Source organism: Ammodytes marinus (genome assembly GCF_949987685.1).
Source record: "Ammodytes marinus genome assembly, chromosome: 5".
Classification (NCBI taxonomy): Eukaryota; Metazoa; Chordata; class Actinopteri; order Uranoscopiformes; family Ammodytidae; genus Ammodytes; species Ammodytes marinus.
Window position 1 is genome coordinate 11,749,814 of NC_137234.1, and position 27,867 is coordinate 11,777,680.

The 27,867-nt window shown below is 46.4% G+C and overlaps 1 protein-coding gene across 1 annotated transcript; it reads left to right on the forward strand.

Annotated features, from left to right (window-relative positions):
* Window positions 1-231: 231 nt before the first annotated feature.
* LOC307250658 (filamin-C-like) lies at window positions 232-23,831 on the forward strand. The gene is made up of 46 exons (XM_080027792.1): window positions 232-960; window positions 3,383-3,631; window positions 5,145-5,242; window positions 6,340-6,490; window positions 6,710-6,828; window positions 6,946-7,023; window positions 7,142-7,304; window positions 7,481-7,681; window positions 8,594-8,731; window positions 8,922-9,048; window positions 9,138-9,274; window positions 9,386-9,579; window positions 9,683-9,796; window positions 9,893-10,036; window positions 10,373-10,496; window positions 10,764-10,924; window positions 11,052-11,142; window positions 11,284-11,453; window positions 11,565-11,682; window positions 11,772-12,034; window positions 12,352-12,949; window positions 13,059-13,232; window positions 14,044-14,206; window positions 14,490-14,818; window positions 14,912-15,035; window positions 15,215-15,371; window positions 15,454-15,643; window positions 15,760-15,783; window positions 15,900-16,141; window positions 16,260-16,359; window positions 16,455-16,595; window positions 16,730-16,858; window positions 16,981-17,154; window positions 17,279-17,443; window positions 17,552-17,755; window positions 17,850-18,002; window positions 18,117-18,239; window positions 18,342-18,590; window positions 19,171-19,440; window positions 19,554-19,691; window positions 19,855-19,970; window positions 20,851-20,983; window positions 21,072-21,248; window positions 21,362-21,580; window positions 22,093-22,314; window positions 23,083-23,831. The coding sequence occupies exons 1-46, from the start codon at window positions 585-587 to the stop codon at window positions 23,268-23,270; spliced, it is 8,118 nt and encodes a 2,705-aa protein (XP_079883918.1). The 5' UTR covers window positions 232-584; the 3' UTR covers window positions 23,271-23,831.
* The last annotated feature ends 4,036 nt before the right edge of the window (window positions 23,832-27,867 follow it).

Here is a 27,867-nt window from a genome sequence, read left to right on the forward strand (position 1 = left end):
GCGCCTAAAAATAAGGAGCTATGCCGCAACTGTTGCGCTGCCTGGGGTCTGACCAATCACTGTCCCATCCTCCCCGTAAACCGACCCCGACTCCTCTTACTCTTATGGATTAACAAATAGACTATGATCACAGAGGCTGAGTGACGTGGTCCTATACGCGTCCTTTATATACCAACTCTTTTCCTCTCCTCAGCATTCAAGTTAAACACGCTCAGAAGAGTAAACGACTAGGCTACAAGTGCTGCTGTTCCAGCTCACCTGCCACACGAAACTTCATTCTTCAAAAAGAGACATTTTTCTATCAGAGGATCGACTTTGTCAAGAGGGTGCCAATTGAAAAAAAGAGAAAGCGGACGACCAGCTGCCTTGCACATTTTTAAATCGGATCATTCAATCCATCACTGTCCTGACACAAGCGGTTTCTTCGCAAGTACATCCGAAAAATCCCTAGGCTGCTTTTTGACCTCCTCCAAAGTCTGAACTTTCCTCCGCGAGAGCGCGCTTGCCACCGACTTGCTAAAAGTTTTTCTGCGCTGCCGAGCAAGTGTCACCGAGGTATAAAAGTGGACACGGAAAAAGCCATCATGATGAGCAACAACTACAGCGACGAGCAGCTGCCTCCACAGTACTACCAGGGCACAGATTTCGGGGACGAGGAGGACGAAGAGATGCCAGCCACGGAGAAGGACCTGGCCGAGGACGCGCCATGGAAGAAGATCCAGCAGAACACCTTCACCAGGTGGTGCAACGAGCACCTCAAGTGCGTCAACAAGACCATCACCGACCTGCAGAGGGAATTCACTGACGGCCTGAAGCTGATTTCACTCCTGGAGGTTTTGAGCCAGAAGAAAATGTACAGAAAGTATCACACCAGACCCAACTTCCGCCAGATGAAACTGGAAAATGTATCTGTGGCACTAGAGTTCCTGGACAGGGAGCATATCAAACTGGTCTCAATTGGTAAGTTGCATGTAATGGGTTCCTCAAATGGAAACAATTCACAAGTCATAATAATGCAAGTACAGAAAGTTGCCAGGCTATTATTAGATAGGAACAAGTATTAAAAAGGGTTTGACAGTGACAGTGTGTTCCTGGATGCACTGCTGTCAGGCAAGTCTGCCATATCTTCTCAAACACATACACATTCTGTAGCCGCTCTGTTGGTATGTTATCAGCCCCGGGTGTCAGCCAGCAGTGAGACATGGCTTTCACAGGCCTCTGGAAAGCAGCATCGAGCTGGGGTTAACGGCTTATTGGGAAGTTACTGCATAGGTGCCACTGAGGTAATCAACTGGTGCCTGGGCAAAGGCCTGGTTGGCCCCATAGTATGCTTAAGCTTACTCACGCTGCAGCAATGTGGTAAACTAAATAGGCTGTAAAATGCACTAGGACTGTGCTAATGAGAATGAGACTATTTATACCTGTGGGCAGCAGTGTTACTCATAGCCACAAACACACACTCATCTCTATCAGGTCAGGGGTCAGAAGGACTCCACTTGTTGACAGCCACTTGCTGTCCGGAGCCATCAGCGACTCCTGTGAGGTGAAGATTAACTCCAGAGAGATTTGGAGATCCGACCGTGGACCAAATAGCCGAAGTTGCAATAAATTGTTTCGGCTATGTGTCACATCCACAGTGTGAGTCTACCAGGGTGAATAGAATGCCACCACTTAGAAATATTTATTAATAATAACTGAGGAGAAACTAGTGGCCTAATATGAAAAGCACAGATATTGAAATGGGGGGGGGGGGGAGTTATGGCTTAATTATACACCTTGTAGACAACCCCACAATTCATTCAGTAGAGAAGTTATTAAAATTCTGACAGAGTATTTTACTGTTTTGGTGACTAATGACCCTGCCACACAGTTGAGTGAAATTCCCGGCATGGCTGAGGCTTTGGCCGCTGGACTGTGAAGGCCGCAATGTGTCCACTTGGATATACAGTGAGCGCGTTCGAGTGTGTGTGATAATACTGGGGGGAAACTCTCCATGGCAGGTTTAAATCCCATTGGCCCATCACAGGAGGGCAAAGGACGCAATCCCAGCTGTAACCTCAAAGTCCACACTGAGTAAGTGTGTGCCCAGGATAGTTTGTGTCTCGGACTTAATATGTTTAGTTTGTGTGTGTCGGTGTCTGGCTGCACTGTCGTCGCATCTGTATTGGGCGCACACTAGGTCAGACAGTTTGGACAGAAACAGGCCGTGATAATAGAAGTCTACTAGCTCAGCTCTAGTGGGAAAACGCAGCCCCACTTTAGATCAATGCCTCAGTCTCTCATCACAGTGACCCAAAGACACAAAAAAAAAGTCTGCGCAGGCTTGTGTTGCACATGTGTCACAGTCTAGTGCGTAACTAGATACCATGTGATGGATGTTTCTTTGGCCCCACAGTTGTCCTTAAAGCCGGACACAGCAAAACCACACTGTGCCCAGATTGTGCCACCTGCCTGTGTCAGTCAATCGGTGACAGACACATCAAACGTTACCCTTCTGTTCTGATAGAAGACACTGAGCTATTAAAACATTAATAGTCTCGATAAAACAGTCTCGTGGTAAACAACTGACAACATCAAAGTCGCTCTGTTATTGCAGTCTTACTGAATTAACTGAAGTGTATCACTCAAGAATAGTTCATGAAGCCTCGCCCTCTCCGGAGGTTCTTCGGCTTAAATGGCCCAAACTTCTAAACAGGGGATTTCTAAAATGGCTTACTTGACAAACTCTTCCTCTGAGAACATCAGGAAATGAGCCGCTTGCTCACTGTCAATACATCTAATCTCCACCTATTTGATTTATCACACTCTGGCGCTACAAGTTTCCGAGGTAATTGAAATCCAAGTGGTATTTATGCAGAGAGAGAGAGAGAGAGAGAGAGAGAGAGAGAGAGAGAGAGAGAGAGAGAGAGAGAGAGAGAGAGGGGGGATCCACTTCCACATATCCTCAGCTGTCACTGTCTTCGGAGTAGCATTGTGACTGGATGACAGATTGTCAGGGGTCTTCAGCCAGACAGCTGTCTGAGGGAAAGGGGGATCGGGGGACACAGCGAGGAGCATTAGATTCTTGTCTCCTCAGCAGTCACTCATCATTGTTTATATTTATACTCAGAATAGCCTGGTCACCCCCTGCAGAACAGCAATGAGCGACTATTTTGATACAACACACTTATGTACAGATCTTGATTTCTTTTACTTTAGGTTTCTTGATTGGGCTTACTATATCAGAATGTCAACTGATTTTTTTGAAAGATTCCACAATTCACAGCTTGGAGACACAGTTAACCAGTGTAGAACCATATACTGTATGGTACTTTGTATAATGTGAACTTTTTGAAAGTTACAAATCCTCATGAACACTGTTTTCTTTATGGTCCAACTACAGATAGCAAAGCCATCGTGGATGGGAATCTGAAGCTGATCCTGGGTCTGATCTGGACTCTCATTCTCCACTACTCCATCTCCATGCCCATGTGGGACGACGAGGATGACGAGGAGGCTAAGAAGCTGACCCCCAAACAGCGCCTGCTGGGCTGGATTCAGAACAAGGTGCCCCAGCTGCCCATCAACAACTTCAACCGTGACTGGCGTGACGGCAAAGCCCTGGGAGCGCTTGTCGACAACTGTGCCCCTGGTAAGTAACATGTAGAGGCATCGGCCAAATGTACATCCCGGGGCGGACAAAGTGCCGAGTCAGCATACCCACGGTGCCTCTTCAAAGGCTTGTTGTGTGTAGTGGGTTTCCTTAGTTGCTATGGAGCTCGGGGTCAAGCATGTGTCAGTCAAAGTATCTGAAACAGTATCAGCTTCTCAGGAGAATGTGTCATATAGAAATGAGTGATGTATATCTCTCACACATTCTGGAGCACACACACAAACACACACTCAGAATCTGATTCAGTTGTCAGCTTGTATAACCTGTCTCTGGAGACCAGGTGTGTCAGTGGGGTGTAAAAGGGTTGCTGATGACTGGAGGACGTCCCTGCCAGCTGCCCTACAATGACTGAAGCTTTTGTTCTCACTGTTTTGAACTCTGAGGCCCAAGCCTGGCTTTGGTTTTTATAGGCACACTGCTACACAACACCCCCAAATTTGGGCACCATTCCTCCTCTTCTGTGGAGGGGTATGCTTGGCTCTGCATCAAAACACAGAGTGATCTGTCACAGGGAAGTGCCTATAAGCCATGGATCCAAGGGTCGCAAGGCCACAGTTTGGGCCCGTGCCAGTTTGGGCTTCTACCTCCAAAACATTGAACATTAGCAAGTCAAGTCCTATCCTAGCTGCGCTTCACAGAGTAAAAGGTGGAAGAGTAGAAAGAGGAGTGTTTAACTGTGTTTACATGAGCCATTGATCTGAGGGAGACGCATCTTTCAAACATTGTGCTGCAACACTGACCATACAAGGTTCTGGTGTATCATCAGCTAATACCAAACAGCAGGGTTACAGACAAAACCAGCCCTTTACTCAAACTCAAAAAAATCTCCTTATATTTCAGAAACAAAGGTTCAGAAAAAGTGAATCGGCCCAACCAGCAAGAAAACATTATTCTGCTTGACAGGAAGAAAGTGACAAATTCTATGATTATATCTAGCACGGTCTTATTCAACTATAGCATACGTCTGCCTTCCTCTGTATTACAGTGATGTTGCATACAGTACAACGCCCACCTAGGTGCCTCGCAACCAACAGCTTGGCAACAGGATTTGCTGTAGGACACTGTCACTGCACACTCCTTACTTGCAGATGCATATAAACCCAGGCCTGTTAATACTGTGTTCCTGGGTCTATATTAATTAGATTGTATGGTGTTTCTGTGAAGGCCTTCAGAGAGAGTGTCCACTCTATCGCCAACCATAATCCAATTTAGGCATTAACAGCAGGGAGGAAGCTAGCTTTAGCCACTGTGAAAGCGTGTCGGGGTTGTTTCTTTTCGAGACTTCAAAAAAAGACCTCCATTGTCACACACAGTGAATATAGAGGAGCAGAGCAGTGAGGGTAAGGTCATGCGGTGTTGTAGTTGGAGGTGTTAGACTGATAGCAGTGACCTCCCAAGTGGTCTTATTATAGCAACCACAGAGTAAGCTTTGAATGATTTAGTTATGTGCAGTATTGACTAATAACCACTTTTTTGTTTTGCATTCTGTTAGGTTTGTGTCCTGATTGGGCCGAGTGGGACCCAAGCCAGCCTGTGGAGAATGCCAGGGAAGCTATGCAACAGGCGGACGACTGGTTGGGTGTGCCTCAGGTAAGATGAATGAGAGAGAAATGCCTTTTCAGTTTGGTTTAGCTCAGCCGAGTATCAGAGCGGCAACGTTAATCTCCTAAGACAACACAACAAACAAAAGCAGGTGTCTTTTCCGTTTCGAAATCGTCAACATAGCTTCTTATACTCAGTGGATGGACTTAGCAGGAGTTAGCAGCAGCATACAGCAGTGAGGCAACACTTCAGTGAAAGAAAGGCAGTACTGTGCATACTGATTCGGAGTGTAGTGTTCTTCTAGGGATATCATGCTGCAGGGTGTCATGAAATATTTATTACCCAGCTCACTTCTATTGTTTCAATTTGACTTTATTGCAGTTCTCGGGAAGGGAGTTTGTAGGAGTTGTTTTAAGTAGATTCCCTGAATTTTATGGAGGTGTGAGCTTTCTAAGCATCTTCCGGGCTAGCCATTAAAATAAAGGTGTTAAATATGCCTGCGCTCATCAGAGTGACAGCGTGAACAGAGCAAGAGTGCTTTTGTATTGTGCCCTATGCAGGTTTGTTTTTACTTGCTGGTCTTAGACACGGGGTTAGCTATTCTCCATGTGGCTTAGCATTGGGCGAGGTAGCCTGGGGGGTATGTCATGCCTTTAGCAGACATGGGGGCTGGCTTTCTGTGTGGTGAAGTTAAGAAGATGTGGGAGAGGTCTGGCTTAGGATAAATCCCCCTGGCTGGCTTATTGAGGGCAACAATCCCTAACCGTTCTGTCCTGGGGTTAAATATAACCAGTGTGGAGCGTGGCTTTGTGCCACTGTGTGATAGACAGGCAAACAAGTGCTGGAAGGGAGAGAGGAGTTAGAGGAGGAGGGGGGATAAATGTATGTTAATACTTGTTAAATCCCATGTTAATATGGGAACATTGTATAAAGAGTCAATCATACCCTTCTTACAATTGATAATACAGTCAATTCATTTAAACATTAATTAAGCTGTGGTGGGATTTTGGTTGGTGCAGGCAGCTGCATATGAACTGAAAATGACCCTTTATGTTGACTGCAGTTTTCAAATTAAATTAAAGTTCATCCACTTATTCTCACACTACATTAACCCCTGTTGTGCTGTCGGCCTTTCTGTGCTGTAGGTGATTGCCCCCGAGGAGATTGTGGACCCAGATGTAGATGAGCACTCCGTGATGACCTACCTGTCTCAGTTCCCCAAGGCAAAGCTGAAGCCCGGAGCTCCTCTCAAGGCCAAACAGCTTTTCCCCGACAAGGCAAAAGCCTATGGACCTGGTGGGTAGTAACACTTGCAACAAGTCCACAAAAGTCCATATGAAAAATTGTGAATGTATAATTTAAACTGTTCACATTCTAAGTCTTGAATATCAAATCAGAGATGTGGCTATGTTTGGTTGTGTTGTTGCCTGTGTTGCATGTTTGCTGAGGATGTTGCATTGCCATTGTGAATATATTATCACCTCACGCTGCTGTGCCTCTGTGTTTACATCACAGGTATCGAGCCCCATGGCAACAAGGTGCTGCAGCCGGCTGTGTTCACTGTGGAGACTCTGGAGGCAGGTAGTGGTGAGGTTCTGGTCTATGTGGAGGATCCCGAGGGACACAAAGAGGAGGCAAGTTATATCTGACTATAACAGACTTAATATAGGTAATCCTGCTGAGTTTAAAAAGGTTTGTGTATAGTAGCATCTAATCTTTGATCTTCCCTTTGTCTTTTCATCATTCTCCAGGCCAAGGTTAAACCCATTAGAGACAGAAAAGGAACCTACACTGTCACCTATGTGCCTAAAGTTGAGGGTGTTCACAAGGTAAGACCAAACTGCAATTGAAAAGTGTTGATTACCTCCTACTTGCGTCCACACATCACTCTGCACCAACTATTCTATTTTAAAGGGCGCCTTTAATTTTTCTTCTTTTTCTTCTTAGGTGAAAGTTCTCTTTGCTGGCCAGGACATTGACAAGAGCCCCTACACAGTGAATGTAGCAAAGGACCTGGGCGACCCCAACAAGGTCCATGCCAGGGGGCCAGGTCTGGAGGCCACTGGAAATGTCGCTAACAAGCCCACCTACTTTGACATCTACACAGCTGGCAAGTGTTGAATATTTAACCACTTTGCACACCGTCATGTACTCAAAAGGAATGCGATATGACAAAAGTCTGAAAATCAAAAAAAAGAATCACTAGGATTTCATCTTGAGCGACTATAGCCACAGTGCCGACTCAGACCTGTGATACTAACTGATCATTCTTTCTGTCACTCTCAGGTGCTGGCAATGGCGACATCAGTGTGGTCATTGTGGATCCTCAGGGCAAAAAGGACACGGTGGAGCTCATCCTGGAGAACAAGGGGGACAGTGTTTTCCGTTGCACCTATCGTCCTGTAGTAGAAGGGCCTCACGCCATCCACATCCTGTTTGCGGGCCAGGAGATCCCCAGGAGCCCTTTCACTGTCAACATCGCAGAGGGTGAGCCATCTGTCTAGGGTAACAAATTACTGTCAGGCAAATCTGATTTCTTAGCGTGCCGTTAGTGTCAGGGGTGAGCTATCCGTCACAATCTAGAGTCATGGTTATTTTCCCTGGGAACAGCCAGCCCAGTATAGAGCATAACCTTTCCTATCTGTCATTTCTAGCTCCGCGCGTTGCTCCTCCCCCGGGAGCCCCACTGCAGATAGTCCCTCAGTCAGTGGTCACCCCTCCCGGAGTGAAGGGTGGAAAGGGGGTTCCCCCCTCGAAACCTGGCCGCCCAAGTTAGTATGATCTGCTGGGAGAAGCCTGTGCTCTTTGCTCAGCTATAGATCTCCTGAAACCTTTCCTTACGCTGCGCCCTGCAGACGCCCCTCTATGCTTTGACTATATTACGGCGCCGCGGCTCGATGCCTGCTCTATCTTCATGCATCCTGCAACCTGAATGATGGTCTTGTGATGTTCTGAGAGAGAGATGAGACGCAATGTTGAACAAATAGTTCACAGATTGTCCCATTTCTGCGTACTTCGTTCTTTTCTGTGACATATATTTGCTTGTGCTGTCGACATTGTTTGTTTTTGTCACATCCAAATGTGCGTCAGCGGGCTAGCCAATGACGTCCAAGCCTGCAATCAACCTTTCAGAGTGATTGAAATGTTGTCAGAAGCTCCCTCGATGCCGTCAAATGCCTCAATATCCCTTTCAGCATTCTGCATTTTTTGATTTATGTTCTGCAAAAAGCATCATTTGCATTTACAGGTTCTGTCTGTCAACTTTTAAAGAATCCCACATGAGTTGGATATTTTAATGTATTTGCTACTAACATCGCTGCCAACTGCTGGCTACTCTTCGGCTACCTTTTTTTGCTTTGCTAAATATTTCTCCTTAACACTTATTGTTATTCCTTTCAGCCATAAACCCAAATGCCTGCAAAGCTACAGGAAGAGGCCTTCAGCCCAAAGGTGTGAGAGTAAAGGAGGTTGCAGACTTCAAAGTTTTCACCAAGGGAGCTGGCAGCGGATCGCTGAGCGTCTCAGTCAAAGGACCAAGTGAGTCAGACAGACTTTGTCTTCTCTGCTTTGCTCCTCATCCCGTGCTCCTGAATTTTTAGAAATAATGTTTGTGGTTTCGTCTGAAGGGTGGCATTCACATTGGCATATGATAAAACACTAAACGAAATGCATAAAATGTTCCTTGGACTTGATAAGAATCCATATTGACTGCATTATTCATCCTCAGCTGGAGCAGAGGAGCAAGTGAAAGTGCAAGATGCAGGAAATGGTGTGTATGACTGTGAATATTTCCCACTTAAGCCTGGTAAATACACGGTCAGCATCAGCTGGGGAGGCCAGCCCATCGCACGCAGGTAGGATCCTATTGCTGCCTTTAGCCATTCATTAGAAATGCACATTCATATGTCCACTGGGTAACATTGTGTATTCTTGTATGCTGCAGCCCCTTCGAAGTGGAGGTGAGTGCAGAGGCAGGTTTTCAGAAGGTGAGGGCCTGGGGTCCGGGTCTAAAGACTGGCATGGTAGGAAAGTCTGCTGACTTTGTGGTGGAGGCCATCGGCACTGAAGTTGGAACTCTGGGTGAGCTGTTTGCAAGTGATGCTCATTCTGTAGAATAGAATTTGAAGATCTTTCTCATTATTATTTTTTCTGAATGTGAATTCTGACAATTTTAATTCTTCGGATGTTCAGGCTTCTCCATCGAAGGGCCATCACAGGCTAAAATTGAGTGTGATGATAAGGGCGATGGCTCATGCGATGTTCGCTATTGGCCCACTGAGGCAGGTGACTATGCGGTCCATGTTATCTGTGATGACGAGGACATCAAGGACAGTCCCTTCATGGCCCACATCCTTCCTGCAGCCAATGACGTCTTCCCTGAGAAGGTAATTCCCGCTCACTGAATTATGTACCATATGTGTTAAGTTGTTGACCTGTTTCGGAATCATATTCCAAACAACATACATTAAAACAAAGACAATGTTGCAGGTGAAAGCCTCTGGACCAGGCCTGCAGCCAACTGGCGTCATTATAAACAAACAAACTGAATTCACCATTGATGCCCGAATGGCTGGGAAGGGTGAGCTCAAGATCTATGCACAGGTACGTAATGCACTGCCATGTTTATTTATTCAACACATCATTTATATTGCATGTGGATGTACAGACCAGAGCTAACATTATGTTGTATTCACTAAGGACGCTGAGGGCTGCGCCATCAACATCCAGATCACTGACAAGGGAGACGGCACATTTCTGTGTGTGTACACCCCACTCAAGTCCATTAAACACACCATCATCATCACCTGGGGAGAGGTCAACGTGCCCAACAGTCCATTCAGGGTAAGACACATGTCATAGCACACTGCTTACACACACACACACACACACACACACACACACACACACACACACACACACACACACACACACACACACACACACACACACACACACACACACACACACACACACACACACACACACACACACACACACACACACACACACACACACACACACACACACACACACACACACACACATCTTGCTGCACTTACAGTTATGTCAGGTTAATGTGAGGATACTCCACCAAATATAGACAAAGTAGGAGAACTGCAGCAGTTGTACTTGAGCTAATTGCCTCTGACTGTGTACTGTGCACTGTGAATTCATTAGGTGCTGGTTGGAGAGGGTTGTCATCCAGACAAAGTCAAGGTCTATGGGCCTGGAGTGGAGAAGACGGGGCTCAAGGCTAACGAGCCAACGTACTTCACCGTGGACTGTGGCGAGGCTGGTCAAGGTGAGCATGTGTGAAGAGACGGTGAAGGTGGTCACAAGAGCACTTCTGAGTTCAGTTGCCTCCTGTTGATACCACTGCTTCGTCATGCGAATGTTGAAAAATATAAAGCACCTAACGAACAGAAGAAGTCAATCCGTGCCGTTTAGCCGACAAAGCTATTTGACATGTATACATATGTGCTGTAGGCAGTGGAGCTTCTTCTATTTAATCAAATCATCTACATTGGAATGACCTTTATGAACTGTGCTCATTGCTATGCACCATTAGGGGACATCAGCATTGGAATCAAGTGTGCCCCGGGGGTGGTTGGCCCTGCCGAGGCAGACATCGACTTTGACATCATCAAGAATGACAATGACACCTTCACTGTCAAGTACACTCCCCCCGGTGCAGGCCGCTACACAATCATGGTGCTGTTTGCTGACCAGGTAAGAATACAGTTTACAGTGCAAGAGAGACTTCGGGAATTGGGTCATTAGGAGTTTTGTAGAATAATTTATTAGTTATTTAATCTTGAGTATATATTTTAACTTGTTTTATGATTGACTTTGTCAGGAAATTCCAATCAGTCCATTCAAAGTCAAAGTGGATCCTTCCCATGATGCTGGCAAGGTGAGAGCAGAGGGACCTGGACTCAACAAGACAGGTGAGATCCACTGACACAGAGAAACACAGTTAGTAGAAATACCAAGCACACTAAATAATGTATTTGCATTTCGAACACCCACTACTATTATTTTAATTTGTCGAGGATTGGTAGCACTGACGATACACGTGTGTGTTTCAGGAGTGGAGGTGGGCACTCCAACCCACTTCACCATCTACACAAAGGGAGCTGGCAAGGCCAAGCCTGAGGTGCATTTTACAGCATCGAGCACTGGAGAGGCTGTTCGTGACTTTGAGATCATCGATAACCACGATTACTCCTACACTGTCAAGTACACAGCTCTTCAACAGGTATAGTAGGCCTCTGTTTTGAAGCCCATTTACCTTATAGCTGACAGAGATTATTCACAATAATGCCTCAAATCAATCAATATTTATTTGTCCTCTTTTGTGTTTTTTCAGGGTAACATGACAATTTCAGTCATGCACGGAGGAGATCCCATCCCCAAGAGCCCCTTCCACATCACAGTAGCACCACCTCTGGATATTGGAAAGGTGAAAGTGGAGGGATTGGACACCAGTAAGTAACAAACTCGAACACAGACACATTTTGAAATTGTTGCAAAAAATCACAACGGTTTAAGTGTTTCATCTTCAACTTTCTTGCAGAAGTGGAGGTCGCAAAGGATCAAGAGTTCACAGTTAACACAAAAGGTGCTGGTGGTCTGGGCAATGTGGGTGTGAAGATGACCTCACCCTCTGGTCGACCAATCCCATGCAAGTTGGAATCAGACAAAGCCAATGGCACTCATGGTGTGAAGTATATTCCCCCAGAGGAGGGGCAGTACAAGGTTGATGTCAGCTATGACGGCAACCCTGTCATGGGAAGCCCCTTTGGGGTTGAAGCAGTGATGCCTGCTGATCCCTCAAAGGTAATGGTTCATGAAAACTGCATGCGCTTCTTCACTTTCACTATACTTGAGGGTCATAAAACATATGGAGCGTAGCGTTAGTTCAGGCAGGGTACGGAGTCAAGCGGCTGTCATCTCTGCACGTCAGCTGACAGCCAGGTCACGCCCCTAGCATCCTAAGCTGCTCTAGCCAAATATAATTACTGCAAAGTATTCTGCTAATTGAAATAAACTTTTATTTTGACTAAAGTATTCCTGACTGAAATGCATTTTTGATGGTTTTTAATACATATTTGTAATTCAATGTCTCAAAAACCGACTTGTCTGATTCATCACAGGTGCGAGCCTTTGGTCCAGGGCTGCAGGGAGGCATTGTGGGTAAACCAGCTCCATTCACCATTGACACAAAAGGAGCTGGTGCAGGGGGTCTGGGCCTGACTGTGGAGGGTCCCTGTGAGGCCAAGATCGAGTGCCAGGACAACGGTGACGGCACATGCTCGGTGTACTACCTGCCCACAGAGCAAGGGGAGTACGCCATCAACATCTTGTTTGCTGAGCAGCACATCCCTGGCTCCCCCTTCAAGGCTGCAGTGCGCTCACCACTGGACCCTGCTAAGGTGACGGCTAGTGGGCCGGGTCTGGAGAAGGCCAAGGCAGGTGAATCAGCGACCTTCACCGTGGACTGCACGAGAGCAGGAGACGCCGAGCTCACCATTGAGATTGTGTCTGAGACCGGGGCTAAGGCCGAGGTGCACATTCAGAAAACTTCAGAGGGGACCTTCTCCGTTACGTACACCCCACCTTTCCATGGCACACACACCATCACCATCAAGTACGGTGGCCAGATGATTCCCCAGTTTCCCAAGGCCCTGCAGGTGGAGCCCTCGGTGGATACCAGCGGGGTAGGGGTCTACGGGCCAGGAGTGGAACCCAGAGGTAACCAGACCAAGAATAAAGAAATCCCTCAAGTCTTAACATGACTGAGTCTACTTGCCCATGTTTTTATGTTAGCATCAAATCACCCAAAGGGCTGTTCTGTTTCTAGGTGTCCTCAGAGAAGTCACAACCCACTTCATTGTTGATGCCCGCGCCCTCAAAAAGGCAGGAGGTAATCACGTGAAGGTTCGCGTCATCAACCCCTCCGGCAGCAACACAGAGACCTACGTGACCGACAAGGGAGACGGCACCTACAGAGTGGAGTACACAGCGTTCGAGGATGGTAGGAGAAAAACATCACATTAACACATTTAACAGTGTTCACACAGTTAAAGGATCATGAAGGTATAGAGGAGTTGAACAACTATATTGAAGTATCTATGACAAAAGTGTAACAATAACAAACCTAAACTGCAAGCAGATAGAAGATTTTTCTTAGACAGACTGTGTGAAAGACATAGACGGAAGAGGATATCGCTAACAGGTGCTCATATTGGGGCGCCATTTGGGAATAAAGCAGTAGAGGGGGGAAAAGTAAGAATGAGAGCGAGAGGGGTATAAATACAGAATGATGCAGTAGAGCAATGATGTGAGGGCCAGAGAGCAGGGAGGCAGACAGACTTTGTTTTATAAATAGTGTGCTCTGGAACAGAAGCTCTTAACCAGGCAGGTATGTGTGTTGAAGGCTGCCTGCACACAGTTATACAGCAGGGGGAATGACAGGGGATATTAATAGAGACCTATAACGCAAAGCAAAGAGATCACAGAGCACTTCTTCACTGGCAGACATGCTCTAATATCATAGCAGTGTGGCTGGGAATCTGGCATACAGGCCTACTGAGAGGGCTCTGTCAGAAAGATGTTGTAACAGAATAATGAATAGGGAACAGATGTAGTGTCGTGTATGTACACCAGATCTTCTGCACTCAAGATGGTGTCTTTTATAGATAAACAGATGTTTATTTCCCTAAAAGGGAATTTTTTATCTGTCCCGTAACTAAAAAACAAACAAGTAGAAAATATTTTCTTGCTTTGAGGGCAATATTGCTGTTCTACTACTACACTCTGATACTGATGTGTCTGTATGTGTGCAGGAATGCATCTGATTGAAGTGGTGTATGACGATGCCCCTGTGCCCAAGAGTCCCTTCAGAGTGTCTGTGGTGGAGGGATGTGATCCCACCCGGGTCCGTGCCTTTGGACCAGGTCTGGAGGGAGGAATCACCAACAAGCCTAACTTCTTCACTGTGGAGACCAGGTACTGTTGGCTCACTTTTAAAGGAGAAATTTGCGACACACTGTTTTATCAAGCACTGGAATTTTTTCCATCTTGCTTCCTCCATACTAGTCTAAGTAAAAGGTCTACATGTACATTGAGGTGTTTATTTAGATAAACCTGGTCTGTTTGCGTCTGTTTATTCATCCTATGCAACTATCTTTAACGACGATTATCTCAACATCAGTTTTTCTCAAAACTCTGAACAAACTTATGAAGCACTTACTGTACATCAACTATATACAAGTTGTTGCTTCTTTTTCAGGGGTGCTGGTACAGGAGGCCTGGGCCTGACCATCGAGGGAGCCTCAGAGGCAAAGATATCCTGCACGGACAACAAAGATGGCAGCTGCAGTGTGGAGTACATCCCCTTCACTCCTGGAGACTACGACGTCAACATTAACTACGGCGGTCACCCCATCCCCGGCAGTCCCTTCCGTGTGCCAGTGAAGGACCCCGTGGACCCCACCAAGGTCAAGTGCTCAGGTGCAGGTCTGGGCACCGGAGTGAGAGCCCATGTTCCCCAGACTTTCACAGTAGACTGTACCCAGGCTGGACAGGCCCAACTGGATGTCAAACTATACGGCCCATCAGGTGAGGACTCGCTGTTTAACTATGAAAAAAACAAACATGAACCTTACCCACTCTTGAGCTGTCAAATAACATTACGTTGGTGGTGTTTTTCAGGTTCTGTGGAGCCAGTCGGCGTGAAGAACAACGGAGATGGCACCCACACGGTTCACTACACCCCAGCCCAGGACGGCCCTTACACCGTAGCTGTCAAATATGCAGATCAGGAAGTCCCACACAGGTAGAGTATATGAATAATGAAAAAAAATAAAAATACCAACATCAGGGCAGGCAGTGCATATATGTCTAAATAAAATGTATGCTCTCTGGCTGGGTATAATTTTCTTTTCTGTTTCCACTGTCTTTTGTTAGAGCTGGGTTTCATTAATTACACTCGACATTCTCTATTTTTTCCCTCAGTCCATTCAAGGTGATGTCTCAGCCTGGGCACGATGCCAGTAAGGTACGCGCGAGTGGCCCTGGCCTGGACACAAAAGGTGTCTCCGCGAGTCTTCCAGTGGAGTTCACTATCGACGCTCGTGATGCTGGAGAGGGACTGCTCACTGTGCAGATTCTGGTGGGTTCACTGGGCCTTTTTACCTAATAATTTCTGAGCCATAAGCCACGCTCTAAAACTAATCCATATCGCTTATTAACAGGATCCAGAGGGAAAACCAAAGAACGCAACCATCCAGGACAACAGGGACGGCACCTACACCGTCTCCTATGTACCTGACTCCACAGGCCCGTACACTATCACCATTAAATATGGCGGCGATGAGATCCCTTACTCCCCATACCGCATTCAGTCCCTGCCCACGGGAGACGCAAGCAAATGTCTCCTCACAGGTGAGAAAAACTACTGTGGATCCATAATATTTCTGAAAAAATTCATGTAAAAAGAAATGTATCATAGTTGTAGCAATTACACATTCATATTAAAACCTGCATTTTTTCCTTTACAGTTTCTCTTGGAGGACATAGCGTGTGTGAGTAACCAAGGCCTTGTTTTTTTATTTCTGTGCTACGTTGCTAGAAAATCTTCGAATACATGCACTTTAACTGCTCATACTATAACCCCATTGCCTCTGTGTGGGTGTTACAGCTAGCCTCCAGAAGCTGCAGACCTCCGAGGACACAGTTATCACCGTGGATGCCAAGGCTGCTGGAAAAGGCAAGGTGACCTGCAAGGTGCAGACGCCCCAGGGGATGGAATTGGACATGGATGTGGTGGAGAATCGCGATGGGACCTTTGACATTTACTACACGGCCCCTGAACCCGGCAAATATGTTATTACCATCCGCTTTGGGGGACAGAACATCCCTAAGAGCCCCTTCCAAGTGATGGTAAGTAAACAAGTATTTAAAAAAAAATGCTGCTGTGTTTTTTTGCAAGCTGTACTTTTTTTGTTGTGACATTCAGTCTGATGAAACCAACTATTTTCTCTTCGCTCTGTATTGACAGGCCACAAATGAGCCGGTCGTTCCCCGCGATACAGTGGATCCACTCTTCCGTCCTGTCAACTTCCTCGTCCCTTTCATGCCACAGCAAGGGGAAATTACAGGTTTGACAAACAGACACAACAACACACCCATCACCCACAAAACATCTCCTTTAGGTCACTGACATTTAACTAAAGCGCTGTCAACTCATTTCCAGGTGAGGTGCGAATGCCTTCAGGAAAAACTGCCCGTCCGCATATCACCGACAATAAGGACGGCACCATCACAATCAAGTACCAGCCGACAGAGAGAGGTCTGCATGAGATGGACATCAAATATGACTGCAACCACATTCCAGGTAAGAAACACGTTATTTTTGAAGGAGTATATGTGGTTGTCTTTATTTAAATAACCTTTATTATTGCTATGTTTTTAATATGACAATGCCCAGCTCTCAGAGTCTCATTACTGTAATCCTTCTCTCGCCTATAGGAAGCCCTCTGCAGTTCTTTGTGGATGCTGTGAACAGCGGACTGGTGACTGCTTATGGCCCAGGTCTGAGTTACGGCATGGTCAACAAGTCTGCTACTTTCACTGTGGTCACAAAGAATGCAGGAGAAGGTACTACACATTGCTTCTCTACTGATATTTATGCAGCTATACAGTTGACCTCTTTTGCAAGCTCTTTTCATCACCACACGGCAAAAAAAAGTAACAATATGGGCATTGCTTCTCCCTCTCAGGTGGCCTGTCACTGGCAGTGGAGGGTCCCTCTAAGGCCGAGATCACCTGTAAGGACAACAAAGATGGCACCTGCACTGTGTCCTACCTTCCCCTGGCTCCCGGTGACTACAATGTCATTGTCAAGTTTGACAACAAGCACATCTCTGGCAGTCCCTTTACTGCTAAGATCACAGGTTAGGACATCAATTATTTCTCCTTATTCATTTACTTTTGATGTGTATTTTATTGTGTGAATTTTTAGAATCAGGTTTTTGGAGATTTGCAAATCATCTAAACCATTTTCTTTGTTATGTCAAGGGGATGACGCGATAACCAGGACGTCCCAGCTGAATGTCGGCACATCGGCTGACGTGTCCCTCAAGATCGCAGAGACTGATCTGAGCTCTCTGACCGCCAGCATCAGAGCACCATCAGGGAACGAGGAGCCCTGTCTGCTCAAGAAGCTGCCCAACAGACACCTTGGTGAGATATTCACCTGACAGTTACCCAATAATAACAGGAAGAGTAAAACGTAGACAAGATGAACTTGGATTCACCTAATGATTTTCTTTCTTTTTTTTACATTCACAGGCATCTCTTTCACCCCCAAGGAGGTCGGCGAGCATGAAGTGAGCGTGAGAAAGAGTGGCGTGCACGTGGCCAACAGCCCTTTCAAAATCATGGTTGGCCAGTCGGAGATCGGCGAGGCCAGCAGAGTCAAGGCTTTCGGTAAAGGCCTGGTGGAGGCACACACTTTCGAAATGGCCGAATTCTTTGTGGATACAAGGAATGCAGGTGAGCTTTGGAGACGGTGTATGTTTCACCTCTATTGCAGCCCAAAAAATACAATGGCAACACATTCTTCACTCTACCTCTCTTCTCCCATTAGGTTATGGAGGTTTAGCATTGTCAATTGAGGGTCCGAGCAAAGTGGATATCAACTGTGAGGATGTTGAGGACGGGACGTGCAGAGTGACATACTGTCCCACAGAACCCGGAAGTTACACCGTTAACATCAAGTTTGCTGAAAGGCACATCCCAGGTTAGAATGGTTTTTACCTGGAAAACATACAAATACAAAACCACCTGACATGGTAAAATGACAGAGATATGTATGTACAGTATGCATAACTGTTTATGTGTTTGTGCCCTTTAGGAAGTCCTTTCACAGTGAAGGTGACCGGAGAAGGAAGGATGAAGGAGAGTATTACTAGAAAGAGACAGGCTTCTTCTATTGCCTCAGTGGGCAGCACATGTGGCCTTAACCTCAAGATCCCAGGTGAGTAGAGCAAACCAGACAGAAGTGCTTAGAGGTTCTGCGGTCGAGCATCTCAAGATAGATGGACCTGCTCTGTACTCACATTTGTATTTATCGCCGTAGGAAACTGGTTCCAGATGGTTTCGGCTCAGGAGAGGCTGACCAGAACGTTCACCCGCAGCAGCCACACATACACCCGCACCGAGCGCACAGAGATCAGCAAGATCCGCGGTGGGGAGACCAAGAGGGAGGTACGAGTGGAGGAAAGCACACAGTTAGGAGGAGCGGGGAGCCCCTTCAGAGATGTGTTTGGAGACTTTCTGGGCAGAGAGAGCCTGAGCAGCTTCGCAGGCATCACTGCCAGACCTGAGGGTGAGATTCCAGACGTTAACCCAATTCTTGTGATTGAGATTGTTACATTTTTAGTGAAGGCAGGTGTGGAACATACAGCATACACATATAAATGGCCTTTTATTTTCTTATGGCATTGACAAAGAAACATATACCCACATCCTACACCCCTAACCTACAGTCATGGCCATGGGGTCCATAGACAAGCAACCAATAATGGATACAAAAAGCAGAGCAGAAAAGATAGACATCATAAAACATTTTTATAACTTTGGACTCCTCTGTGTCTTACTAAAGATAAAGGAGAGTGAAACAAATGATATAAATAACTGAGAAGATACATGAATAAATGGATGGAAAAGGAGCAAACACAAACACCAGAAGTGGGATATTGGATAAATTGCCAGCAAGCTGTCACATTAAATTTGAAATATGAATCTTTGTGTAATTGGGAAAAAGCTTGAATGCTTGAACTGTCCACTAAAAGGAGATATACATATTACAGTATTTTTTCCCCCACCAATAATATCTGTTATATATCCTGAGTAAATATCTCTCTTGTATCTAAACACATCCTTCTGTGCTGCTCTGCCTCATCCAGGAGAGAGTGGCTCTGTTGCCATGACGGCCCAGGTGACCAGCCCCAGTGGGAAGACAGCCGATGCGGACTTAGTGGACGGAGGGAGTAGCACATACAGCGTGCGCTTCATCCCTCAGGAGATGGGACCACACACTGTCAACGTCAAGTACAGGGGCCAACACGTCCCCGGCAGCCCCTTCCAGTTCACTGTGGGGCCCATGGGGGAGGGAGGACCACACAAGGTCCGCGCAGGAGGCCCCGGCCTGGAGAGAGGCGTGGCAGGAGCACATGGTAACGTTTAACTCTGTGGAAGTGGAAATACTATTCGAAACATGCTTTTGAAAATCTTTCATGATATTAAAGATGAACTTTCATGTAATTAAGCTTTGTTTTATCCTATGTAGCTGAATTTAGTATCTGGACCAGAGAGGCAGGTGCTGGTGGTCTGTCAATCGCCGTGGAGGGCCCCAGCAAGGCCGAAATCTCCTTTGAGGACAGGAAGGATGGCTCCTGTGGCGTCTCCTACATAGTGAAAGAACCAGGTATAGAACTTTTTGTCACCCCCGCGAGTTTAGATTGAATGATTTTATCATTTATCGGAGCGTTTTATGTCTCTGAACTGCTTAACTTGTCGGTAAGTCTTCCAATACTTCCTCTGGGTTCATTTGATGCTGAACGTAAATAACCGGTCTGCTTCCCCTCCAGGTGACTATGAGGTGTCAATCAAGTTCAACAACGAGCACATCCCTGACAGCCCATTCATCGTCCCCATCGCTACCTTGTCAGACGAGGCTCGCAGGCTCACTGTCACAAGCCTTCAGGTACAATTTCTCCCCCGCACACACACACACTCAGGCACACAAGCACACACACTCACACACACACACACACACACACACAGTCACAAAATATCAGGGCTGAATAATTACAGCAACATAATGTAGGACTGGTTGTAGATATTTCCGTCTGATTGCACTTTTGCCCTTGATGTGTAATTCAATGCCAGTGTTGGAGCATTATCCACATCACAACTATAATACAGAAATGCTGGCCGGTGATGAAGGGCTGGATTAACTGTCCCTTGCAAATGCGGGGCAACACAAGCTGTGGCTATGTGTGGGCAGTCAGAGAGTCTACGTGACTGTGTTTTAGTCTGAGATAAAAGCGAGCGAGAGAAGAGTGAGAGGATGATAAAGACTGTTTTAAAGATACCTGTGACAGCTCCAGATATATTGGACCCCCCTTCGCTTCACAGATGCTTGTTGTTTTAGTTGCTTTTACAGATTCTATCACAACTGCCAACAATGCTGGAATCGAGTATTTTGAGTTCACTTGAAAAGCCACTTCAGAGTGCTTTCTAGCACCAGAAGCCTGGGTGAAGTGCAATATCAGACCAATGTTTAAAATGTCACGCTATTCCTCTTATGTCTGGTGGGATGGCCCGTCTGCCTGAAGGGCAAAAAACACTAAACGCCTCGCTGTCAACTCTGACCTTTCCCGCCTCTCGCACCCAACCGCTCAATCTATTCTCGTTCAGGCATGAGTCACACACTTTTTGTCCCTCTTGGTGCAAAGACACACACACACACACACACACACACACACACACACACACACACACACACACACACACACACACACACACACACACACACACACACAGAGAGACATTCTGATCTTATTCTTCCCTTTCTGTTGTAGGAGAAGGACTTGAAGGTAAACCAAGAGGCATCTTTCATGGTGCAGCGAAACGGGGCTCGAGGTGTAGTCGACGCCAAAGTCCACACCCCCTCCGGCTCTTCTGAGGAATGCTACGTCACTGATCTCGACAGCGGTAAATTCACTTTATTTATTTTTTATATCTGTAAGCATCATGCACGAGTGAACAGATCAGTGATTGGTCCCCCTTGTGTCGTGTGCAGACAAGAACGCCATCCGCTTCATTCCACGTGAGAATGGAGTTCACTCCATCGATGTCAAGTTCAACGGATGTCACATTCCTGGAAGCCCCTTCAACGTGCGAGTGGGAGACCTGGGGCTGATCGGAGACCCAGGCCTGGTGACGGCACATGGCCCTGGACTGCAGGGAGGAACCACAGGTCGGTATCATCACCACTACACATATGTACCACACTTTCTGATCACTTTGCATGTTTTCCTAGTGTATCATGTTCAGCAATAAGTCTTTTCATCTTTTTTTTCCGTCTTCCAGGTTCAGCATCGGAGTTTGTGGTCAACACCTGTAACGCAGGCTCCGGCACTCTATCCGTCAACATCGACGGGCCGTCCAAGGTCAAGATGGATTGCCGGGAGTGTCCCGAGGGCTACAAGATCACCTACACACCGATGGCGCCTGGCAACTATCTCATCACCATTAAATACGGAGGGCCAGGGCACATAGTGGGCAGCCCTTTCAAAGCCAAAATCACAGGTTCGCTTGACCAGTCATTCTTCCCATCTGATCTTGTGGATGACAAAGTGTCTGGATTATGAAACAAAATGTTCCTCTGAAAATGTTATGTCATCTTCGTTTCGAACTGCTCCCAGTACATCTTACATAAAAAGCTGCCTTTTTCCCTGGCACTGTACGCTGATATATTCCTCCTGCCATTACTTGGTGCGTACAAATCCCTTCTTTTAAATAGTAAAAGATAAAAATACTTTGAAAAAAATATGAATATAACTCCCACGAGTCGGGAAAGTTCACTTTATTTGAAAGTGGTTTTAGAAAATTGTCCCTATTTGAACTCAATCACCAGTCCTTCTTCCCTGGCCTTATCTGTAACTCAGATAAGGCCAACCCCTCCTCACAAGCAGCAGAGGCGTGTTTGCTTTACTCATATCTTCGTCGATACTGAGTGTATTATGTAATGTCTGGACTAAGCCTTGATGACATTAGATAACCCCTCTCTTTCTTTCTCTCGCTGTCTCCTGCTCCTACAGGCGCCCGGCTTTCAGGAGGACACAGCCTCCACGAGACCTCCTCTGTCTTGGTGGAAACCGTTACCAAGACGTCCAAAGTGGGCGGCGCCTACAGCTCCTCTTCCTCCACCACCTCCACACAACTGACATCCGATGCCAGCAAGGTGGTGTGTCGTGGAACGGGGCTGGCCAAGGCTTTGGTCGGACAGAAAAACAATTTTACAGTTGACTGCGGCAAAGCAGGTGAGCTGATCACATCCTTTTAGTCATTCAGTGAAAGGAAAAATCAAACACACATTGTTTCTACAGACACAACAGGCTAGAAGAATATCGATGACACTCTCTGAGATAATGTTGTTAGGGTGAAAAACAAATGCCAGTTCTCATATCGAGCTGAAATAACATAAAAGTAAAAAGAAGCAAGCAATCATTTGGAGTTGTGTTTCTGGCTGACTGATTCCAGTACTCACTCACTCTCCTTTTAGTTCTCTTTAAGTCTCTCCACCTGCTCTTGTGGGAAATATCTGGCTCTTTAGCAGCTTAAATGCTCCACTATATTCAAAACCCTAGTCGCTAACTTTGTCTGGCATTTGGTGCTGGGCGGGCAGGCGGCAGTCATTATATCAGAGCTTATAACAGCCTGCTGCTGCTGAAAGGACGGTAATGAATGTGAGTGAATAGAACTGTGAAGTTGTGGATCTTAAAACCAATACAAAGAGCTGAAACGACTGACACTAAAACGCTGAGGTGATATGAAGCATCAGACAATTATTCTGCTAGCTACCTCTCTTACCTTATAATCATTGCATGCATTGGTTGTATTGACATTTTGATTAGCTCGGCTGCTACAAACCAACACACAGACACACACGCACGCGCACGCACACACACACACGCACGCACGCACGCACGCACGCACGCACGCACGCACACACACACACACACACACACACACACAGCAACTTTTGAACACCATGATTAAGCCCCTCCCTCTCTCTCTGCTCTGTCCAGGTACCAACATGCTGATGGTGGGCGTGCATGGACCCCAGGCTCCCTGTGAGGAGGTGTATGTCAAGCACATGGGCAACAAGCTCTACAACGTCACCTACACCGTCAAGGACAAGGGCAGCTACAGCGTCATCGTAAAATGGGGCGACGACAACATCCCCGGGAGCCCTTTCAATGTGGCCGTACCCTAAAAATAAACTGACACCAATGCCCTCCCCCCCGTCCCCTTCTCCTCCCTCTACTGATCCACCGCCCTCGTTTCTTGTCAACGCATCAATCAAGATTCCCCGGTGCTTCTTTCCGTTTCCCGACTCTTTTTGCTCTTCAGTGGATTACAATATACTCAACATGCACTAAAAACCTGCAAGGACATTTGCTTACAGTTTTTCTTCTTCTTGATGACAGAATGTCTATTGTGCCAAAGTTTTTGTATTAACTCCAGAAATTACATTTTACAAGTACGCATCCCCATTTTAGACTGACGCAAAAGGCAACAGCGTGGTTTACGAGTCTCCCCCCCCCCCCCTTAAGGGATTTCTGGTTGAATCTGTTCGCTCGGTCTATAACATTTCTCCCTCCGTATCTGTTGTGTTGTAAACGAATGCCATAATATTTTAATGATGAGAGGTGTTGGAGTAATCAACCGTTTTAAAGTGTGATAAGATATGGTTTTGTATGGTTTAAGAATGAGAAATTGACTTTGTTTTGTTATATTAACCTATATTTTTTTGTAAGTCTTTGCAGACCTAATAAAGATTGAATGGCTAACTTTCCAGACAAAACCTGATTGAATTTATTTGATTCCCACAATGCTGACAGACCCCCCACTAGCACAGCAACAGGCATTTCTTTCTCTTCATATTTACATAGTTTCATCATGCAGCTATTTTCAGACCACTGCTGGCTCTTCCATCTGAGCAGCCTTCTTATAATTCCTCCTGATCACCAAGGATCTCTGCTGAGTATCTGACCAGTATATGGTAGATTGTTAGATTTCATGCTTTTCTAACATTTAGCTTCACATCTGCGGGGTCTCATGATAGCCCTCTATATCAATTCAGCACTGCTGATTAATACCGCATTGATGAAGCACTCTCATTTACATGTCCAGCTGTAATCACAAGATGGCAGCATAGTCAAGCTCTCCTCCATATCTACGTCTCTAAGTCCAAATACACTACAAGAGGAAATCTCCATTGTTCCCAGTGAAAATTAACTACACCATCTTATACACAGGGGAGCGTAGAGAAACCAGAGGCATCAGCTTCCATTGTGTGTGTAATTAATCCTATTGGATCGGAGATGGAACACAAGTGGTTTTCTGTTGTGGGATCCTCATGGGGCTGGAAGAGGGCAGACCCTGCTGAGGGACAATTCAAGCAGAAAGGAAAGGGAGTATCAGCTTTTTACTAGTGTGTTCCCACGCATGTGTGTGTGACATCACTCCTGTCTCCTCCATGGCCTATTAGCATGTTTTTCTGTGTCCCTTTGCATGGTCTGCAGACCTCGGTCCCCACAGTGAGTCAACCAACCCAGCCTCCACGCGCTGCTGACACATACCACTGGCAACCGGCACCATTCTTCACAGAGAGGAGCCTATAATTAGGTGCTAATTTTCTCTGGTTCCACTGTGACACACGATGCTGGGGGCCATGGGCGATGCAAGACAGAGCATGGGCAAGCAAGTGTGTTTGATGAACAGTGGCGAGAGCTCCACTACCAGACCATCGGGCCAAGTGGCTAGTGCTAGTACCTGCTATATTACTGACCCAATGCTGACGTTGGGGGCCGGTTTGCAGCAGGGCCCACCCACGTCAGTCTGTGCCCATCCTGGCTTCTCCAGACCGGGACCTAGGCGTCTGTCCACCACAACATGTTTATCTGGAGTGGATGCCAAGTGACTCACAAAATTTGCGTGGAAGATACTGCTCCTCCCCATGCAGACAGCAGTGATCATCCAGCAAGCAGAGAAAGAGAGAGAGACAGAGAGAGAAAGAGAGATGGGGGGGGGGGGGGGGGGGGGGGGAGAGAGGGCAAAGACTCTGTGTGGGAGGACGAGGGGGAGAAAGATGGATTAGAGGAAGAGAATGGGATTTAAAGCATCCAGATGGAAGAATGGGAGACAGACAGGCAGGCACACAGACACACAAAGAAACAAACAAGCAAAAGAACATTTGCAGACACACACAAATGCACTGCACATGAGTCAGCCACTGCTCCAAATTCATTCACAGCATCCTAATGCAGTGTAAAGCTCAACCTTCAGAGCGCTCCTAAATGTTGGACTTAGTGAAATGGGTGATCTGATGACTTATTCATTCTGTTCCGAGGAGGATCAATGGAGGGGTGCTTCTGTCTCTGTTAAATCTCTATCATTGTCACACACACACACACACACACACACACACACACACACACACACACACACACACACACACACACACACACACACACACACACACACACACACACACACACACACACACACACACACACACACACACACACACACATACACACACACACACACACACACACTGGAAAAATCTGGATTATGTTAAGAGTAAAATTGTGTAAAGGCATGCCCCCAAAAGCTTTTGAAGTTGGTGCTCTCAGGGGGCAAAAATCTCATTCTGTGCTTGGCCCTATCATTCTGACTCCTACTCTCCTCTCTCCCTCTCCCTCCCTCTGTCTCCATCTACTCTGATCCAGCCTCTCCCTACCTTCCCCCCAATTTAATTTTTTCCTCCCTCACTCCAAATTCCAATCAATCTAAGCCTCTGCAGATCTAGTGCTTTATTTTGTCATCTCACTTCTACTGCCACCACAAGCCTTGTCTACGGCCACGCTTCCTCCTGCATTCAACCTCTATTTATCAATGCAGCCAGTCTCTTGCCTCAGATTGAAATCCCTATAGATTGCGTAGCGAGACACTAACATCGCTGGAAGCAGGTAGAACATGAGGAAAAACTTCCACGGATGAGCGAACAGACAAACGAAACGCTAAACGAATATTTGCACAAACAAATGGCCGCCCGGCTGGGTAAATTAATGGACATAAAAAGAGAGAGGGTGGAAGGGAGGGATCCTTGTAGGAATTCATACGTTTGGTTTCCATCCCAGCCCAAGGCCCTGGTATGTAATTGCTTCATGCATAGTTGATACACTGCATAATCAAACAAATACACACAATTCTTTTCCACGTGTTTATGTAAAAGGCTGCACTTGCATTTTGCAGGACATTGGTAGAGCTCAGATTCCATGGGAGGCGCCTTATAAAGGGAAAAGCTCATTCATATCTGAGTGATTCAGAATGGACAGATGCACACGGGACAAGTGAAAGGTATGCTCTCCTATGTGAATGAATCAGCACCATGTTGTGTTTTATTCATATAGAACAAAGATGAAATATTTATACCAGTGTTGTTGCTATGCTTTCTTCTGTGTCTCTTTACCCCTGGTGAACACACATCCTGATTACAAATCAGACAGACTCTGGTCACAAATTGGATCCCGTCACGTAGGATCAAAAAAACAATGCAAATGCAGTGAAGGAGTTCCCACTGGGCGTCAGCAGATTGTGTTCATGCAGCATGTAAATGCAAGAAGCACAAGGCTGGTCCAACCTATCTCAAACCAATAGAGGCAAGTTGGAGAACGTGTTGCATTATATAGAGGGATGGATTTCTGTTGATGCAAGCCTTGGACGAGAGATGCATGCCAAAGACCGCCGCAAGCAAATATACAGAAGATCACACAGATTTTCTTCGCACACACACATAAACTTGACCAGACATTCATACTTAGAGGCACATAAACCCCAGCAGCATCACACATGAAAAGAAACAGCATGATGCAAAATGGTTTGGCTTCATGAGCTGGACGAACAGCAACAGCCAGAGGCAGAAAAAGAATGAAAGCCTCTCTTTTGTATGAGAAAGGTGTGCTCACAACACTTTTTTCGAGCAGCAGGGACATGTCAGGGGCAAAGTCCCCATGCCTCCATCTCTAATTGGAGCGTATCCCTCTGCACTGTCCCTCTAACACTACAGTGTGATGGCAGGATGCTGTGCTAATGGATAGCCCCCCTGTGGAGTGCTTGTCCTTGATGTGCGCAGGTTGACGGTGGCCACGCTGAGGGTAGACTGCAGATTAGAGGCAAATCAGAAGATTTGTTTGTCCTCTCCAAGCGGGGCGGGACATTCAAGGAGAGAGAGCAGCCATGGCTGTGATGGAGTGGGTGAGGCCGGTGCGACAGATGTGTGTGTTAGTGTGACGAATGTGTTCTGGGTGAGCACGCTGCGCTGGGTCACCGACACCTGGAGAAGGAGCATAAGCCCATCAAATATCCAAACGCTGTGTTTGATTGGATCGATGTCCGAAAGGCAAACAGCTGAGCCAAAGGTATAGCTTTTTTGTGATAACACCTTTGGTGAAGATTCAGGAGTAGATAACGACGTTGTAATTACCTGTGCTAAATTGGAACTGTGGATGCTCAATGAGCTATAAACAAGGTTACTCTGGTCCCCTTGGAGTAATTGTTTCAAAAGCCTGCAACAGTCTGGTCCATTGATGGCGAAATTGGAAGGGGTGGTCTCCTGTAATTTCTCAGATCACTGAAGCGTGGCCTGTATGTGGGAGCTGAAACTCAGGCCGATTTGAAATGGAGGCACAACTTTGTTCCCTCTTACTGTAAGAGCCAAAGTCATTGGTCTCAATCAGCTTTTAGCCCAGAGATGATGTGGGCCTATGGGTCATTGGGCACCACCTGCACTGCTTTTTACATTC

Bases quoted from the DNA above. Each gene is read 5' to 3' on its own strand.
- LOC307250658 (XM_080027792.1), top strand. From the start codon at position 585: ATGATGAGCAACAACTACAGCGACGAGCAGCTGCCTCCACAGTACTAC. The intron at 6,829-6,945 runs GCAAGTTATATC...ATCATTCTCCAG, and splicing joins CCGAGGGACACAAAGAGGAG to GCCAAGGTTAAACCCATTAG. The intron at 7,305-7,480 runs GCAAGTGTTGAA...TGTCACTCTCAG, and splicing joins CTTTGACATCTACACAGCTG to GTGCTGGCAATGGCGACATC.